The sequence below is a fragment of the Falco biarmicus genome, chromosome 6 (assembly GCF_023638135.1).
Source record: "Falco biarmicus isolate bFalBia1 chromosome 6, bFalBia1.pri, whole genome shotgun sequence".
Lineage (NCBI taxonomy): Eukaryota > Metazoa > Chordata > Aves > Falconiformes > Falconidae > Falco > Falco biarmicus.
Window position 1 is genome coordinate 42,572,237 of NC_079293.1, and position 19,326 is coordinate 42,591,562.

The following is a 19,326-nucleotide window of genomic DNA, read 5'->3' on the forward strand; positions in this document are numbered from 1 at the left end:
TTGGTCGGGTCATCAGACACATCAATCAATGAACCCATAGCTTTGCCTCTGCTGCAACAACAGCAGGTTAATTTGTAATTGTTGTTCCATGCTATACAAAGCAGCTTGTATCTTTGTTTACCCATGATGTTACCTTAACAGGCAGCTTTATTTTCAGCTCCACTTGCATTAACAACATTAAAGGCCCATTTGCTTTTTGTGGTCCAGTGGCAAAGAGAAAGGCACCTGCCTGTGTGTTGGGAATGCCACAGCGGGTCTCACAGAGCAGCAGCTTGGAAAAGAAGCAAAATCCCACTCATATTTCAGTGCCCTCAGGACCGATGGGACCCACCTGCCAAAATTCAGCTCCAGCATCAAGGTCTAAGAGAAAAATCCCAGCAAAGACTCCACATGGAAGAACCCTGCAGTACAGTCCTGAATTTTTCAAGGAGAAAGAGCTGTCAGATATATTTTTAACTGACTGTTAAACCTCAAGTATTTACGTATTGCTTAAGGGTTTTTTTTCTGACACAACAACAGCATAGAAAATAAGGAGGGAATAGGCTTCCTACATCTCTGCAACTGTCTCCATCATGACAGAGTTTTCTTTCGGCACACCCAGGATGGGACTGATGCAATGTAAAAAAAAAAAAATTGGAGCCTTATTATAGCTGACAGCGGCTCAGGAAAGCACAGTTGCTCTTTCATCTCCCACTTGGCACTAAGAAAAAAGTAACTTCAGATTCAAATTATTGCCAGCTTTTGTGGTGAAAGGGAGAAAAAAATACACCCAAAGAAATGTCCAAGATGTTAAAGAAAAGAAAAAAACTTCTTATCTCAGAAAGACATGAACAACCTCTCTAACTACTTGTGTGACTTATTAATGTGTATTATTATTGTGTATTAACAATGTGTGATCAACGTTTTGTTGTTTGTTTTTTTTGGAGGGTGTTTTGTTGTTTGCTTAGGGGGGTTGTTTGTTTGGTTTTGGTGGGGTTTTATTTTCCGTTAGAATGATGGGGAAGGTGGTGGGTTTTTTCCCCAGGAATGGTCAAAGTTATCAGAGTCGAAGTCACCAGCCAAACCCGGCCTAACTTTGACCCTTCCCCCGAAGCACGGCGCAGAGCGCTCCTTCTCTTGCCCACGCGAAGCAGCAGCCATTTGTCCGAATGACGTTCCCTGCAGCTCCTCTGACGCCCCACTTCGTCACGCACGTCTCGAGCCGGCAGGACGGGTCGGGCGCCGCTGCATCACGCAGCGGGGGATGGGGCGGGACGGGACAGGACGGGACGGGACGAGGAGGTGCTCGGGGCGGCGCCTGGCCCCGGCTCGCTCCGCAGGCGCCCGCCCGCCCCCTCGGTTTTAGCTCCCCGTCCGTCCGGGGCCTCCCCGCCTGCCCCCCGCCCCGCCCCCTCACCCCCTCGCGGCCGGGCGGCGGGCATCGGAAAGCCCCCGCTTCCCGCGACGAGGCGAGGGCAGGAAAGGGCAGGGGGGTCCATGGGGACGGCGGCAAAGATACGGGCAACCGCAGCCCACCCACGTTTCCCAGCACCGTCGGGGCGGGCTTTCCCCCCGCTGGGAAGTGCGAGCCGAGCGCCGCCGCGAGGGGACGGGGAAGGCTGAGGAGGAGGAGGAGGAGGAAGGGGACACGGCGCACGCCGCCCCTCCATCCGCCCCTCGACGGCCGCGATGCCAGCCCGCCAGGGGCGGGGCGCCGTTATGCAAATCACCCCCTGCGCAGCCAATAGGCGGGTGACCGGGCGGCGGGGGCGGGACCGGGACCTCCGTGGGGACTAGCGCTTGCCTCGACGGCGGGGGCGCCGCGGCGGCAGCGGCACCGCGGGGAGCAGCGCCGGGGAGCAGCCGGGCCGGGGCCGGCCGGGCCGTTCTGCCCTGCCCGGGGTGAGTACTTGCCGGGATGGGGGAGGACGAGCCGGCGCTTTCCTCGGGGGCCGGGCCGGGCTGGGCTGGGCCAGGCTGGGCCGGGCTGGGCTGGGCTGGGCTCCTTCACCCTGGGCACGACGGCGGCGGCAGAGAGCCGGTGTCAGCTCCCGGGACGGGAGTCCTGCCGTATCCCCGAGCAGCGCTTAGCATGAGCTGGAGTCCCCGAGCGCCGGGCGGAGGGCAGCGCCATCCCTGCCGCCCCGTCCCCTGCCTTCGGGGTGAGTCCCGGTGCGTGCCCGCAGCGCGGCAAGGCGGGAGGAGCCGCGGGGCTTTCTGCAGAGGCAGAAGAGACGGCAGGGGATGGCCACCTGGGATGGCCACCGGGCTTTCGGGTCCGGAGGTGCCTTGGCTGCCTTCGGGTAGCTCTGGTCCGTCAAAAGGGGCAGCTGGGTTTTGCACAGGACGAGGGAAAACCAGAGGTGCTTTCAAATATGGAGTCTCCTCGTCCAGTCCCAACAGGTGTCTGCGTTTCTAGCTGCCTTGTTTCTCTGGCTTAATGAGTATTAAAATTTCATTCATAGTGCTTATATGTGGTTATGAATACACTCTTGTGTGGTTACAAAGAGCTCCAGAGCAGATTTTGTAGAAAATTTGGTTTATATGCTTATAATAGCTTTTAGTCCTTTCTTGGGCATCATCGTGGCCAGATCTGCGAGTGGGTGCAAAAGTTGGCATTCTTTGATTGCTTCCTATTAACTGATACTCATTTTCTTTCCTGCCAAGAAGAGCTGGTACTCGTGTAGGTCTGAGATAACTGCATGTAACTCTATGATAGCAGGAAAGGAAATGACTAGAAGAGTAACACTGGCCTAAACCGGACATTCACACTTCTTGTTCCTGTTCTTTAGATGGTATTTTAGGAACCGTTTTCTAAGCTGTCATGGATCAAAATGGCAACATATGACTTTGTAAGATGAGTATGAAGTTTAAAGGGTATTGCTTTCTTACCAGTGCTGTTACTTGCTATGTAAATAGTTTTATATGGAAGTGTTGAGACTACAGGATGAGCCAAACATTTTTTTATTCAGAACAGACCAAAGGATTAACAGACAAACAGACTAAAAGTCATCCTTAAGAAAGAATGGTTGAGATGCCCAACACTTCTGATGACTTTTTTCTTTTTTTTCACTGACTGCTTTGTATGACCACTGCTCTGAAACTGAAATGGCACATGAAGTCACATGGCAAATGTATCTGGTGTTTTGGCTGAAACTAAAACTGCAAGTTAAACCCTGTTGTCATGAGAAATCTTCATGAAGAACTACATAAGATCTGTTGAGGCATTAAAATGGGGCCTGCAGATAAACATGATGCTATGGAATACAACTGCATATTATATCACAGCCTTGGAAATTTTTGACGCTGTGGGATTCTGACAGCTTCCATTATATTATAACAGTAACCAAGATCTGCTCCAAAAGGAGAAATGGTAGTTGCCACTGGTGCAGAAATAACAGAGAGGGAAAAGAATCTGCTGGGTGAAGAGTCTCAACCAAATTGCTCCCCAGCACAGGCAGTGGGCCTGCGCTCACCTGTGCTGGACACACGGCAAGACTGTGAGCAAGGGCACTGAACAAATCATGGAAATACAGGGCCATGGGGAGAGTGTCAGACGTTACCTAATCCATTTGGTGCATTGTAGCAGTGCTTCTAAACCAGACCTGAGGGTGGTTTCTGTAGCCTCTCTCTGTCCCCTGAGGAAGAGAGTCCCGCAGTACTTCCTCAGATAAATGGTCTGATTTCCAGCTGGGCACAGCCAGTTCAACATAGATCTCATGTGTGAAACAAATTGATTACTTCATGTGTCTCCAGTGTTGACACAGGGAACAAAGTGATCATTTCTCTTTTTATAAACTCCTTTTATAAATTTCAGTGCTGTCTCTCCCTCTCTGGTCTTCTTCATGATGAACACAATTTGTTTAACTGCTCTTCTTCCAGGGCTGTATTTTCTAAACCTTTTGGAGACAATGCCCAGTATGCTGCAACTATCTTAGTGTGATAAGCAGTGCAGGATGTACTGTTCCAGCTGAGGCCTTACCTATGCCAAGTAGAGTAAAACCAGTCCTTCCCATGCCATCTCTCATATAAGACACCAGTGTTTTTACAACGGCATTATATTGTGAACTTGATTTTTAGCTTGCAGTCTGCTACAACCTCACTAATACTTTCCTGCTACCAGACTAGATGTGCCCTACTTTCTATCTGTGCAAACAATTTCTTCTAAATGTACCATACCAGGCTCATCCCAATTAAATTTCATTTTATTTTTGTTAGTACTTCTCTTTCTTGCCAAGATCATCTTAAATTCCATCATTTCTTCTCCCTTCCACCACCAAAAGCTCGCTTCCACTCCCAGTTCAGTGTCTCCTGGAGCCTCTATAGGTTCACATTTGCTTCCACTCTCCAAGGTGCTAATGGAAAATACGGATGACCTCTGTGACAGACACCCACCATAATGTTGGCATATTCAAAACCAGTTCTGATGGTGAAAAGACAACTGCTGTGTCAAGTATGAAGGTGCTGGATGAGACACTTCCCATTACCTTTTATTTGGCCCATGGATTGCCTTTGACTCTTTGGTCATCCCCATAGTGCAGGGATGACAAAGCTCAGTGCAGAAATTACTGAGGCAATGTTGATTTCATCCAATAAACTCATCTCAGCACCAAATGAGGGGTTACCACTTTCATGCAGTTTTGCAGAAAAGGTATTTCTGGTTACACTTGCATTTTGGGGTGGTCCCCATATGAGGCGTCTCTGGTGAGGAACATCATTCCTCAGGAGTGGTGGCATTGCTCCTGCCTAAGGCTGGCTCCTGGGAACCTCCTTTTGGGGAGTGGAGGGGGGCTCCGCAGGAGGGAAGCAATGAAGTTCAGTCTCTACATCTGTCTTGATAGCTTTTGCTGATTGTGTCAAGCATCTTGATATCTCATCTAGCCTATCACACAAAGTGTTTGGCACTTCTCATCTAGACCATATTTCTGTAGTTTATCACAGGGAGAATGACTTGTCACATATCTTGACTTCAGAAGCTTATCACACATACAGCTTTTGCTTGATCTAGTATGACAGTTAACCTGTTAATTCCCAAGATTATTCTTGATAAATTCACATTCACAAAACCCAAGAAAATACAAGAACACTCCAGCTTTTCCTGCTGTGCCTTTCCTTTGTGCCGTCTTCGTGTTAGTGACAAATCACTTATTTTTGAAAGCAACAATAAAGCTTGCTTGAGCTTTGGGTATGCCCAGTCAGGACCAGATTCTCTGAGTACCGCTGACCAGTGTGTCCCTAATCACATCTATATCTTATCTCAGCTTCACTGATACTTTGAGCGGACCTGTGAGCACCCATGGGCTGCTAAGTAGTGCAGAGTAATTGCCGTAAAGCCTGCCAGGCCTGACGTGTCCTGGGCCTGAGGCTGTGGGTATGCATGTGTGGCTGCAGGGGTTATTTCTTGACTGAAACTTTTGGTCAAGTTACAGTTGTGCAGATTTTGCAGTAGGATCCAGAAATGAGCCTCATGTGTACTGGCCCACAGGAACAATTACCAGTAAAACACCCTGTATTTAACCTTAAAGGGGTTTTAAAAAATAAAGAGTGCTTGATCTCAGATTGTAACACTATATTACAAGCCTTAAATACATGTGCGTTTTAAAAAGCAATGCTGTAGTGCTAATTCAAAAATGTCTGTAGAACATGTTGCTTCTGACTGATGATCACATGCAACCTCATATTTCTACTCAGATGCCAACATAATGTCTTAATCACTTATAAATACCACTGTGTGGTAACAATAGTAGTTATATAAATGTGGTATGCACATAGCTATTTCTCTGAGCCAATGTGTTTCAGGGAAGCAGAGGTGATTAATAAGATAATGTATACACTCACGGCACTGTAGTGACAGTGCTACCTGTGAGCGCGTCGTCTGATTTCCTTGCACAGTGACGCGTAAAGATGCTGAGCTGTAGTAATTGCCAAGAAATGCATGGATGAGTGTCTCACTGTTTATGTTAGTGCTATGGTATGGCTCTGTCTTAACTACTTGCTAAGCCCATGGAGGTACAGTTCCACTGTCTCCATCCAAGCCAATTTTACCTGAAGAGCTCAGTGTTGTCTATGGCAGGAGGAATGGGCACGCTGCAGCAGTCAGCCTACAGCGTACTGCGTGTACTGGAAAACACTGAATGGAGAGCGATGGTGGGATTGTTTTTCTTCCCCTTGAATAAAATACAATCCTGTGCATGTTCATCTACTCTTTGTAATGGTGCTCTGTTTTTAGAAAGCTGTGCACATTAAAACTGATTTGAATCGTCTCACAGGTCTCAAGGATTCCAAGGATTTAGCAGGTTTTCAATATCTACAGTTGCTGACTATATATTCTGTTTCTAGCATCCTTAGGAAAAGGAAGTAGCTAAATCTGGGGGTGCATTAGTCTTTCCTGTCCTTAATTTCCATTTCTATACAGAAACATGATGAATTGATGACTGCTGGAGAGAGTTCCCAATTTGGGAGGGGGTTCAAACAACGCTGGTGGAGACTTAACACTTTTCAATGGGCCATGTAGTGAAGATGGAGACACTTTTTTTGCCTGCAGCCCTGGTACAGCATAAACACACACACCCAGCCAAACAAAACCAAATTTAGTTACAATTGCTCATTAGTGTGACCTGTGAGAAAAATGTTAAGAGGAGATACTGAGAATCCATTTTATCATCTCTCCAGGATTCAAAATTTGTCAGTGGTGATGCACAGCTCTACAGTGAAAATTTGGACAACCCAGTTGTCATGGTTTAACCCCAGATGGCAACTAAGCACCACACAGCCCCTTGCTCACTCCATCAGTGGGATGGGGGAGAGAATCAGAAGGGTAAAAGTGATAAAAAACATGGTTTGAGATAAAGACAGTTTCACAGGTAAAGCAAAAGCCATGAATACAAGCAAAGCAAAACAAGGAATTCATTCACCACTTCCTATCAGCAGAGCCGGGCTCCATCACATGTAACCGTTGCTTGGGAAGACAAACACCATCACTCTGAACATCCCTCCCCTTCCTTCTTTTTCCTCCAGCTTCACATGCTGAGTGTGACGTCCTATGGTATGGAATTTCCCTTGGGTCAGTTGGGGTCAGCTGCCCCTGCTGTGTCCCCTCCCATCTTCTCGGGCATCCCCAGCCTCCTCGCTGGTGGGATTGGGTGAGAGCACAAAAGTCCCTGGCTCTGTGTGAGCCCTGCTCAGCAGTAATGAATATACCCCTGTATTATCAACACACAGTAATTATCAATTACTTCCAGCACAAATCCAAAACACGGCACTGTATTTAGTTACTAAGAAAATTAACCTTAACCCAGCTAAAATCAGGACAGTAGTAGCAGTAGCAGCAGACAAACAATAGTAGTCAACCTATGTACAACAAGCTGCCTTCTCCAATGCAAGGATGTTTAATTAGCATGTGCTACTGTGCAGTAACAAGTTAAGACTTCAGGGGTTTTTTGTCAGTCTTACCATAAATATGCAAAAAATGCAATGCATGCTATGTGTGCATGTAATACGTACCAGCAGCTTCTCCTGTTTCTGATACTAATGTCTGGAAAACCTGATAACCAGTCTATGGAAAACACCAGGTTGGTTAACCTTACTGAATACATCTGGGAAGTATGAGATGCACCCTGGATCCTTGAACTTATAATATGCTGTTGTACCAAAACTGAGAGTTACTTTATGTTGAAGAGATTGAACACTGGTAAAGAAACAGGGATAGGTCAAAGCAGAACCTCCAAAGCTATCAGTATTCGAGAAATTATTGCCTTATTACTTTGAGTTAGAGGCAACAAACTATTTGAATTTTACTTCTTTTTTCCCCCTAGGCCTTTCATAGCCTTTATGGTAGGAAAGGAAACAGGGGAGACTTGGAGATTCTGACGACTGCAGAAATAGCCTGCAAAGAATGGAGCCATCCCTACTTCTCTGAATGCGTTGGCTTGTAATAAGTAACTTGTTCTGGTGCAAATGGAGAAGCTGACACTTCAGGCAAACTTTTGGGAAAAAAAACCCTGCTCTGAGACATTTGCAACTGCATACACTTCTCACTAGGATGACATTCTGCTGTAAGTGGGCTTTGACTACAAAATGAAGTAGTTAGTGTCTGATAGCCTTCAGATACATTTGCAGCTTTTTGCTGGATTTCTGTAGCTTTATAACTGGTGTTCTATGTTAACATATGTATTTTCAATCCTGAATACATTTTGTTTATTTTTAAACATTGCCCAATCCAAGAAACTCCAGAAAAGACAACTTCCTCTCAGTGAGGCGACAAAAAGATTTCAAAATGTTGATCTCTGTCATAGTTGTTAATATTGAAGTTAATATACAGGTACGATCTTAAAACAGCTCCAGAAGGCAAACTGTCCTAGTCATTAGATTATGATTTTTGGTGTTTCCTCAAGCTCTTGTAGACAAGAAGCAAGAAAAAAGAGGAGTGATTTGAGAAATTCAAGCTTGCTGTTCCACCAGTGATGGACATGACTGGGGAGACAGGGGATTTGGTCTGAAAAGATGACTAACACTCTGCTATGAGTCAACTTGAAGCTCTTTTGGAAAGAGGAAAACCTATTGTAAATAATAGTCTGTTTTCCACGTTAATTAATATGTCAAATCTATTTTTGGACAACATATAGGAAGCCAAGTTATTAAATCTGGTCTAAGACAGTTGTTTCCAAAATGGAAAGATACTAGAAAATTATGGTTGAATCTGGGACTCCAACTGTTAAATGAAAGGCTTTGGCTGCATTTAACACTTCTTTTACCTATATGTGACTTGCAATTTTATGCAATAGTACACTGTTTGCCTTGGAGTGTGTTCAACTCCACCAGTCCGCCTGGGTTTCCATCAGTACTGCACCTTCTACAAGCAGTATGGGAAGTTACTGGAATGTGCTGACGCACACTTGGCTATGAAGTTATTCTGCATAGGAGCATGTTATTTCCTAATTGCTCACCACTTGTTTCTTGGGTCACATCTACTGTGTGTCATGCAACCAAAAGCACATGTCATTCTGAGACAGGATGAGCCACATGGGTTCATAGTGGAGCACAAAAGGACTTTTACCTTCTGAAGGAGAGGAACTGTTGATAAAAATTATTTTTAACTGGCCCTTTTTTTGAAATATCTGTTGTTCATCAAATAGGCCACTTCAACTGAAGTAGAAGTTGCATCTTGTAAGGCCCTACCCAAGGCTGAAAAGATTACTGACTAGACTTCTGGTAATCCAGAAGCTGGTATTAACTAGCAGCTAGCTGCCTTTTATAAATGCTGTAAAAGAAAAAAATGTACACTGGGTTCCTTCCCAGCTGCTGGTGATGAAATATGGATGCTGTGCTGAAACCGCTGCTTTATTTTACCATTTGTCCCCACACTCAGTGATGTGGATATAAAAATGTTAAAGCTGAAATAAATAGAAGTGTGCAAGTCGTTTGTTTCTATAGGAGTAACTTTTCCTCCTTAAATTATTTCTACGTAGATAACAGGCCTCAGAACATTAGGGCAGATGGAAATATGCTGGGCAGGACTCCTATTTGTACGTATATGGGGCTAACGGAAAGGGGGCTTATGCATATGCACAGTTTTTGATTTTTGGAGTGGATTTCCTTTCCTCTCTGATATCCCATGTCATACAGAGCTGCGTGGGGCTGCAGCCTTATTGCAGCAGGACAGCTTGTGTCTTTCTCATGCATCATGGGAAAGCTAGTCATCGTGGTGATGAATACCTAGAAGGAGCATGCTAACATGAAGAGATGTGTACTGAACGTGTCCTCAGCTGACTGTACTTGGTGGGTATCTGGCTTCAGAGCTGTAACCTCTGCAGTCAGTGCCTGGCCTCTGTTTCCTGTGTGTGCAAGCATGTGTTTGGGTGCACACACTGTGATGGACTGCAGAAGGAACTTGGTTTTTAGAAGGACAGGTTTATCTAGCCCAAAAATACAAACATGGAAGTAGATGTTCCAGTTTGAATATACACAGTATTTTAAAAGAAAATCAAACTGACAGCTGATGTATTAAAACACACACGCTTAGAAATAAGGTATTTATACTCTTGGGGCTGTTACTCCAGAGTATAGAGTAGTTGGTGCCTCGTTATTTTAACGTGCTAGATGTATCTTAAATAAACATGTGCAAGTGGTTGAATATATTTAGCACTCATGTTCAATTTAGCAAACTTTTGACCTAAAGCTGGGTACTAAACCAACTTAGACTGAAACTTTGGGGGTCTAATCCAGCCCCCCTCAAAACACAGGTAGTACAGGTTGCTGAGGGCCATGTCCAGTAGAGTTTTGAATATCTTCAAGGATGCAGATCCCAAAACTTCTCTGGGCACCTTTTCTAGTGTTTCTGAAAGGGGTTTTTTTGTTGCTTTGCCCCCTATCTACTATTTGGCTGGCTTTTCCCGTGTTTCTACTTGGGTCTGTTGCCTGTTGTGCTGTCGCTGTACATCTCCATGAAGGGTCTACCCTTGCATTATGCAGTTGGTGATAGCAAGAAGATCTCCCTTGGGCTTCCCGTTTTCCAGGCTGAATGTTCCCAGCTCGCTCAGACTCTCCTCATACATCAGGTGCTCCAGCACCTCTGACCATCTTGGTGGCCTCCCCTGGACTCACCCTAGTGTGTCCATGTCTCTTGTGCTGGGGAGCCCACTCCAGGGGTGGACTCTCAGGTGTCAGATGGGAGGGGTCACTTCCCTGGACCACTTTTGCTACTCTAGCAAATGTGTCGGAGTAAAACTGCTAAATTAAAAATTAGTAAATTAATTAAAAAACCAGCAAAAATGCTATTTCAGATGCTGTTGACCTCCTTTGCCACAAGGGTGCATTGCTGACTCATGTTCAACTTGGTGTCCACCGGCACACCAAGGTCTTTTTTCTGCAGAGTTGCTTTCCAGCCAGGGACACAACTTCTGCTGCTGCACCGGGCCCTATAATAAGGGAGATTGTCACTCATTTTAAAGAATGAGTGCTATGGCTATACCTAACTAGTAATGTACTATGTGTCAATATATTGCTGTTTCAATTACAAACAATGCTATCAACATGTAAGTAGATTCAAACTTCCATGAGTAAAACCAGCATCTGGTAAAGGATGTCAACTTTTCTAAATACTGATCTGTTAAGCTCAGTTTTTCAAATGGCTGACCCCATGTGCTCTCCCATGCTTATTTGTTCATTTGTTTCAACTCATTAGTGTCAGTTCTGTCCCTGACACTATCAAAGGAATGCTTGGAAGTTATTGTCCTCTCTTGGGAAGATCCGGTTCCCCTGTGTTTGAAATGGGAATCTGAAATGGGGAAACGCCTCTGCGGTGGTGTTGCATTCAAGCCTGCTGTTTTCCTTATGTAAAACTCATAAAATTTTGCCAAAATTGAGTGTGTTCCTTGCTGTGTTCCTTGAGCAAAAGGTGCTCAAGCAAGCTGAAATCTAAACATTTTTCTTGAACCTCGCAGGTCTCTCTGGCCAAGTATTGCAAGTGCTAACCTACAGAGTGATTGAGCATGCTCTGGCTTAAAGCTGAATCGGTGTTGTCAGCAATCTGAGGTGTTTGTGGCTTAACGGGATGCTGAAATACAGGGAGAAAGTAATTCTCTTCCCCTCCTCTGTCCTTCCAGGCACTGTATGAAGATAAGGATAAGCATCTTGAAAACATGAAGATGAAGTGTGAAGCAGGCTAGGTGATGCACTTTAGAAACAGAGAGAAAAAGACAGGAGTCAGGGAGAATGAAAGAAGATGTCAAAAAGACCCTGAAATTGCAGGACTCTGAAGTCAGGCTTGAAGTGGTGGCATCCACGGGTACAGGTTCTCAATGCAGAGTTAAAAGATCCTAATGTTGACCACCTGGAATGTAAGTTTTGGTATGTAGTATCAAATAATGTAGGCTCTTAGAGCTAAGCAGTGGGAAACCGCAGGTTGAAGATTGTCATTGCAACTGTAATTTGCTCCTTCTGTTCACATTTAGAATTGGATTCTGCTGGATTTTCTGGCTCAGGGAGATGGTGGCTGATTCTGTACGTAGCATTGGAGACAAGCTTCTCACACGTAGCCTTGATCCATGTGTTCATTCACTCATGTCCAGCTTGTTACTTCGCGAACTTGCTCAGCCAAGTGCCCAAGGCTTGCAGCAGTGACCAAAGTCAGAGAGAGCTGACTTCTGAACATACCAGTACAGAGAACTGTGCTCCAGGTGTCTCAAGTGGGCATCATAACTCATCAAGAGTGATAGTGTTGTCCTTACTTACTCTGGGCTGGAATCTGTGGGTGGGGCTGTTAAGACCTGCCCTCCTTCCCCAAAGACTGTTACAAGTTTATGGAGCTTTCCAGGGACATCACAGGAGAAATCCCTGAGCACATGAACAGGAGCAACATAGTAAATGAGATACCTGTCCATGAACTGAAGGATGAATTATTAAATTTTACATTGTACAACTTATACAGACTGTGGGCAGAGACATGGTGGAAGTGGTAGGGCAGTGTTAAATTGCATGATCTTCCTGTGTGTAGGTAACATCATGGTGCAACCTGAGGTCTCATGTGACAGCACTTTACTCTTCTTTTAATGCTTGACTTTTTAACCTTTTGGATTGCATTAAAAAAAATTAGCCATACTTTTACAGAGACACTGTAGAATTTGAATACACATGAACTTAGCCCAGAATTAGTATATTCATGCTGTGAATTACTGTGTATTTGCTACTTCATTTTTTCCTATTTTTATTTTATGTAACACCTTAAAACAGTTGAGGGTGAGAAAGACAAATTGCAAGTTACACATTTGAGGGTAGGGGGAAGTAAGGCTAGACCTATTCCTACAAAATTAAGAGTTTATTATGCAAGAGCTCTTACTCAGTGTGGTTTTCTGTCAAGCACAAAAAATAAAATATAATTATTGCTGAACCAATTGTCAGTCTGCTGTCTGCGGAAGGCTGATGAAATTTAGTTTTTCTCAAATTCAAGGAATGGTAAGCACAAAGGCAACATAGTCCTGCACACACGTGATTTAGTTTACATGAATGGCACCTTGCTGCTGTGGATTGTCATTTCAAAGTCACAGAAAACATTGGTTGCTGTTTCCAAATGTAGATGCTAAGCACAAAAAGAATAAATTGCTGAACACAGCACATCAGTTCAAGGATCAGAGTGGAAGTGGGAGGATCATCAACTCCAGCCAGTAGGAGTCAGGAATGCAGTCAGGCAAGCAATGTGGCTGGTTTTCAGAGCCAGGTCTACATTTCAGGTGAAAAGCATCTCAGAAACAGTGATTAGAAGAGATCTAAATAATCCTGAGATTGCTAGATACCTTTGTTTGTTCCCTTTCCACCATGCTGCCTAGAAAATGGACTTCTATTTCCAGACAGGAGGGATAGATGTTTTCACTGTCTCAGTGTCACTAGGCAAACTTGGTCATACAGTTTTACAGCCAAGTAAACCTGACTTTTAAGCTGCACCACACTTCCCCCCCCCTTTCATATGGGGATTTTTCATCTTGATGTTGTGGCATGAGGTGAAAGTCTTGATTTTATCATTGCTAAGGGAGGAGGTGGAAAACCTGTCATTTCCTAAAGCGCCCTCTATATGATTGAGTTGAATCTATATGGCTTATGTTTTAAATTGAAATAATTATCTTAAGTGCAGAGATTCTGGAATGAAAGCTCTTCTCTCAGGATATTAATGTACTTTCTTGATCCACATTGCTTGTAAAAGAATTGCTTAAGTGGAAATTCACTTTTTTGCCCCAGTGTAAACGAGATCCTGATCAGGACATTTCTCAAGACCAGTATATACCCCCAATGAACTATACAAGCTCAAGAGGCTGTGTCTGTGATGGAACCTTGCCCATCTCCTCCCTAACATCTTTGACCCATCTAAAAATCCCATGAAACTTGAAGTTTTAATTCACATTAGATCTAGGCCTGTTATACTGGGTATGTACACATGCATTTTTTCTTAACCTGGCAATAACTGATGAATCTTTGAAGGACTGTGTTGTTCACAGTTGATAGCATACTTGTAAATTCTGTGAAGGTACTTCAGTTCCTGGCAAAACAAAAATTAATCCTCCAGACACAGAGATCAAGATGTCCTGCTTGGTGCTGCTTCTTATATTGGTTCTCTTTCTTATTAATTTAAATGAGGTCATGGGATATGCAGCTTTTGTGATGAGACATTTTCAGCTTCCTGCTTGCTGTAACACTTGGTGCAGGGCTCTTGCTGAAGCTTTCAGATTTCACTTTCTGCAAAGACACTAGGTCTAGAGTTTCAAGGAAACAACATACTTAAAGGAGATTTACGTTTTGTTACCACGTAACTGGTCTGTACAGATTACTCATTCTGTGGCTTTTTAATGAAATTTGTAGTTACGTACATCTGAGGCAAATGCATAGAAAACAGATCTTGATCTGTAACAATGGTGTTCCTTTATTCATTTAGTAGGATGCTTCCATCATAGAAAAAAGAGGGGTCAGGTGGATGGTTTTACTTACAAAAAGTTGCTATCACTTCTTGTTTTGTTTGATGCCTGGTACACTATGGTTAATGATAACATGATAACATCAGGAGAGCACAAACTTGCTTCTTTTTTTTTTTTTTAAGTGTATCTTGATACTTTCGACACCATTTCTTGAAACTTTCCTTTCCCAGCTGTATTGGTAAATGCCATTTCTGTTTCAGAGAGGCTTCCTACTCCCAGGAAAAGCAAGCTTAGAATGACAGAGGACCCGTGACACTTGGAACGGTTGATGTAATGAAAGGGCAAGATCTATAGGAGATTTCTGTAGTGAGCAGCAGTGGAAAGCAGTCAGTTATTAACACGTCTATGCACACTGATTGTTGAAGGCTTCCTATCATTTGTCCAAAGACTGGCATTTTTGGGGGGTTGGTGATTGTGTTATTATTATTTTGGATTTGTCTTCAGGATTTGTTGTCCTCTTTCTTGCTCTTTTTTAGTTTCCAAGCTTTGTAGTTTCTAGAGGAGTGTTCTAGCAGCAGAGTTTTAGATCTGAGATCCATCATTGTATAAAATACTGTGTACATATTTAAATTAATAGTTATCTTTGATGTAGTTATCTATGTTGTAGTTATAGTTATGATGTCATTATAGTTATGATGTAGTTATTAGATAGGAACTTTCAACCCTTGTAAACCAATATTTTATTTACTTTAAACTCGTTTCCTCCTGTTCCTCTGTTTTACAGGCAGGATGAAAGACCGTCTAAATGAGCTACGTGAATTTGCCAGGTTACACAACCAACAGTTTTCTGATAGTGAGGATGGTGAAAATTCACCCCACGATGTTCTCCTTTATGAGACTGATTATGCCTTGGAAATTCTTCACAAAGACATAGAGAACATCCGGACAGAAAATGACCTCCTAAAAGAGGATGTCAAGCGGCTCAGAAAGCAAAACAGCCGCTTCCTTACTTCCATGCGCCGTCTTAGTAGCATCAAACGAGATACTAATTGTATTGCCAGAGACATCAAGGCCCGTGGAGAAAGCATCCACAGGAAACTCCAGATAATGAGAGATTTCAGTGAAGATGCAATAACAAAATACGGGGCTATGTCTGCCATCGCCAGGGTAGCGAAGAACCACTACGTTGACCTCATGCACGCATTTCAGGAAGCTATGTTTGAATACAATGCCGCAGAGATGGACCAACGGGAGAACTGCAAGATTCGCATTCAGAGGCAGCTAGAGATCATGGGCAAAGATGTTTCTGGCAACCAGATTGAGGAGATGATTGAGCAAGGCAAGTGGGATGTATTCTCTGAGAATCTCTTGTCAGATGTTAAGGGGGCTCGCTCAGCCTTGAATGAGATAGAAACACGTCATAAGGAGCTAGTGAAGTTAGAAGGTCGCATTAAGGAAGTTCATGAGCTTTTTCTGCAGGTGGCCCTGCTAGTGGAGGAACAGGCGGACACCTTTGATGTCATTGAAATAAATATGCAAAATGTCGAAGACTATGTAGGAGAAGCTAAAGAGCAAGTGAAGAAAGCTTTGGAATACAGAAGGAAACACCCCCTCAGAACAATCCTCTGTTGCTGCTTATCCTGTTGCAGAAGGTGACTATCCCACTGAAGCTGTCACAGACAGACTCGAATGTCTTCAGAATCAGGCGTTCTTTCCAGTGACTTCTCTGTAACGACAACCCCTATAAATGGGGGGGGGCTGTTCTGCAGTTGGTTTTGTTCATTGCCTTTTTCCTAAATGTGTTGAAGGCTGTTCTATTTGAGTGATCCTAGAAATGCTGATAAAACTATTTTTCATCTATTTTTAATTGAAATGTATCTGTTGTTGTAACTAGAGGTGTAATAAGATCTCTGTAGTGATACTTGTTTCAGGTAGGCAAAAAAGAGGAATGAATGATGGGCTCTCATAACAGCCTAGGGAAGATGAGAAATTTCAAGAAGTAACTTTATTCTTATTTGTCAAAGTGAGGCTGCAGCCCTGCCACCTGGGGTGGCACAATACACCACAGAATCAGGAGGTTTCAATTTTAACTAGTTTGGAGCCGGCTTAATGTAAATACTTGAACAGATTTTTGCTCTGTTCATTTGACAAAATACTGAGCCTGTTAGCAGGAGCAGGACACAGAACTAGTTTCTATTTCAACTTGATTTCCACCTGTCATGAGTCTTTACAGACATATCTGCACCTTAAATGATAAAATGCACGTTTTGCTCCATTTGTGTGCAAGGAATTGCTTTTCTCCATTTTGAGTACCTGCAACTTTGTCAAGGTGACTAGAAGCACTGCAACGCTGAGGCATCTCACTGACTTTTAACTTGGGCCACTGTCTGTACTCTCAATTTCAAAACTGCCATGATTTCATGCTTCTAATACATTTTCCTGTCAATTAACACTTTAGCCAGAAGAGATGCATGCAGTGGCCTTCTGCAGAAGCACCCATAAGAAGACAACAGTTGGGGGGTCAAGAAAGCATTTTAGTCTCCTGTGCTGGCACATACAAGCAGTTTTAGTGGCAGGATTAATTATCTTGTCAGTAGACTTTTTATGTTTTTATAAGCATTGATTGAACATGGATTTTTTAATATCTATGTTAAATAACATGAAGGTTTGAATATATTAATATGCCATTTTACTGGTGTACAAACCCTACAACTTTTCTCCCATTATTATGAAATCCCCACCTGGGAAAGAAAACAGACCTATTTCTTTAGTACACCTGAAGAAGAAAGAAAACAATATGTGAATGTCATTTCAGTGTTCTTTTCAAGCTGAAAAGTAATCTCTCCTTATGTGTAAGGGGAATCTGCCCACAGTAGGTTTGGAATATGAGGAGGGAACAGAAAATTTGCAGCCCTGGAAACCACCGAGTGTTGTTGGTGAAACACGAATTCATAAGGTCTGGTGAGTGATTCTGGAGGTTTTCCAGCTATAGTATTTCTAGGTGGCTTCCTGATACACTGTGACCTATTGATATCCTTTGAATTAATGCAGGACATTTTTTCAGAAGTTAGTGACTTTTTTTAATGTCTGGTCCTATTTGTACCTATTTAAATAAATATATTTAAACATTTCAAGTATTTCGTATGTGGGAGTTTTCCTCAGGAGATGCACATGGACATCTTCCTGCACCGATCACAATGAAATTTTTCCCTTCTGATCTTTTGCACACTAATTTTATACGTGAAAAAGCACCCCAACATTTCTTACTATTTATATTGATATAACAAAACAGCAAAATACACTCAACTTCCAAGCTTTCATACCCTAGTGGGAAATGCTTCTTAGCCAGACAGACAGGATTTTTACACAATAGAACCTAAATGGATAACTTTTCTCAGAAAGTGAAAGTCTCTTTTGCTGAAGCACCTGTCTGTGATAACACGGAAGAGTGAGGAACAATAATCTTCTAAACTAGAAGATATTTTGATATTCTGTGATGATACCAGTATTACGCTTGCCTGAGGACGTCTCCAACAACCCAACAACTTCAAACCTGAAGTGGGAGAAAGGAGGGTGTTGAGCTGGCACCATTACTAGAGCTTTGGTGCTACTCAAGAAGACAGATCTGTAGGTACTGCCATTCAAGTCAACAGAACTGTGCATTTGTAGAGAAATACCCTCAACCTCCGAGGGTCAGCATGTGGGCGTTAATTAGTGAAGAATTAGATATGTATTTAGTTTTGTCTGCATATTCTTAGCACTCACCAATGCTTTTAGTTAAAATGCGTACATTTTTGTTGTTGGTTTCTTTTTTGCACATATGTATGTCTACAAATGGAATAAAAGATTTAATAAGAAAACCTGAAAGTGCAGAATGTTGTGCATTGAATCAGCAGCTTTTAATAGTTTCTTGTGTCGTCAAAGTTTAGCTTAAAAGATGCTGGACTAAACTCTGGGTTGGTGAAAGGAGATTAAACAATGCCTAAGAAAAAGTCCTCCTAATATTTGTTGCCACAGTAAATAAAATGTGCTGCATATTCAAATAGTCTTATCACATTTTTTCCTATAAAAACCATGAACAATTATTTTCATACATTCCAAGATGATTCTTTACTGCAATAAAAGATCAAATTTATTCTGCCTGTTCTAAGAGATCTTGATGGTTTCATTAGCAGATATGCAAAGCTTATATTCATATCTTCAGTCTGATTTGAGCCACAGGGAAAGAGAGTGAAAGCATGGAGAAAAGTTAACTGTAGACCCTCTCTCCTGACTTAAGGCTGTTACTGCAAAGAAGAAACTGAGAATTCTTGAAATACCAGCTTAAGACCCTTTAAAATTATTTTTAAGCTGCATTGTGGCTTAGACGCACTTAAGAAATTACTTCCAGTAACTGAGGAAATAATTTTCTTCCTTGCAAACATGTGTTCATTGCTTAATACTATGGGGGTTTTTCCTATCCTTCAGTTGTGTAAGAACTCCAATTTTGCCAGCCCATGAGCTTGCTTAGTCACAGTTAAACATGTTTGAAAAAAACCTGATCACACTGTAATTGCATCACAGGGTGGCTGGAAGAAGATGATAGAAGTAGCTTGATAATATGTTGACATACTAATAACAAGCTGCAGAACGGACATCTTCATGCTCACTAAGGAAAGATGCCTTTTCATTCTGAAAGTCACCATGACTCCTATGGAGATGTGCATACCACGTTCTATGGTTTTTTGGGGGTTTTTTTGTTTCTCTTCCCTCGTGGCATATCCTATAGCTGGGTTTGAGGGAGAAGTAGTTAAAAAGGGAGAGGGGCTGCTTTAGCTTTTAGGGTTGCTGTTACTTTGGTTTTGTTTCCTACCGAAAGCAGCAAAAGCTTCACACCCTGCGCCACCTCCCCCCCGCCCTGCCACCCCCCCCCCCCGCTGCCACCCCCACCCCACCCCCCGCCACCACA

General features: G+C 43.1%; 1 protein-coding gene across 3 annotated transcripts; it reads left to right on the forward strand.

The window, feature by feature from the left end:
- The first annotated feature begins 1,725 nt into the window (after positions 1-1,725).
- Positions 1,726-18,238, forward strand: STX11 (syntaxin 11). Of its 3 annotated transcripts, none has more exons than XM_056344259.1 (3): positions 1,758-1,881; positions 11,583-11,826; positions 15,163-18,238. In XM_056344259.1, the coding sequence occupies exons 2-3, from the start codon at positions 11,799-11,801 to the stop codon at positions 16,032-16,034; spliced, it is 900 nt and encodes a 299-aa protein (XP_056200234.1). In that variant the 5' UTR covers positions 1,758-1,881; positions 11,583-11,798; the 3' UTR covers positions 16,035-18,238. The 3 variants fall into 3 exon arrangements, with proteins under 3 accessions (XP_056200236.1, XP_056200234.1, XP_056200237.1); XM_056344262.1 differs by having other exon boundaries at positions 11,583-11,816; XM_056344261.1 differs by lacking the exon at positions 11,583-11,826 and having other exon boundaries at positions 1,726-1,881.
- The last annotated feature ends 1,088 nt before the right edge of the window (positions 18,239-19,326 follow it).

Coding starts and splice junctions, on each gene's coding strand:
- STX11 (XM_056344259.1), top strand. CDS start 11,799: ATGTTGACCACCTGGAATGTAAGTTTTG. Junction 11,827..15,162: donor CACCTGGAATGTAAGTTTTG/GTATGTAGTATC, acceptor TCTGTTTTACAG/GCAGGATGAAAGACCGTCTA.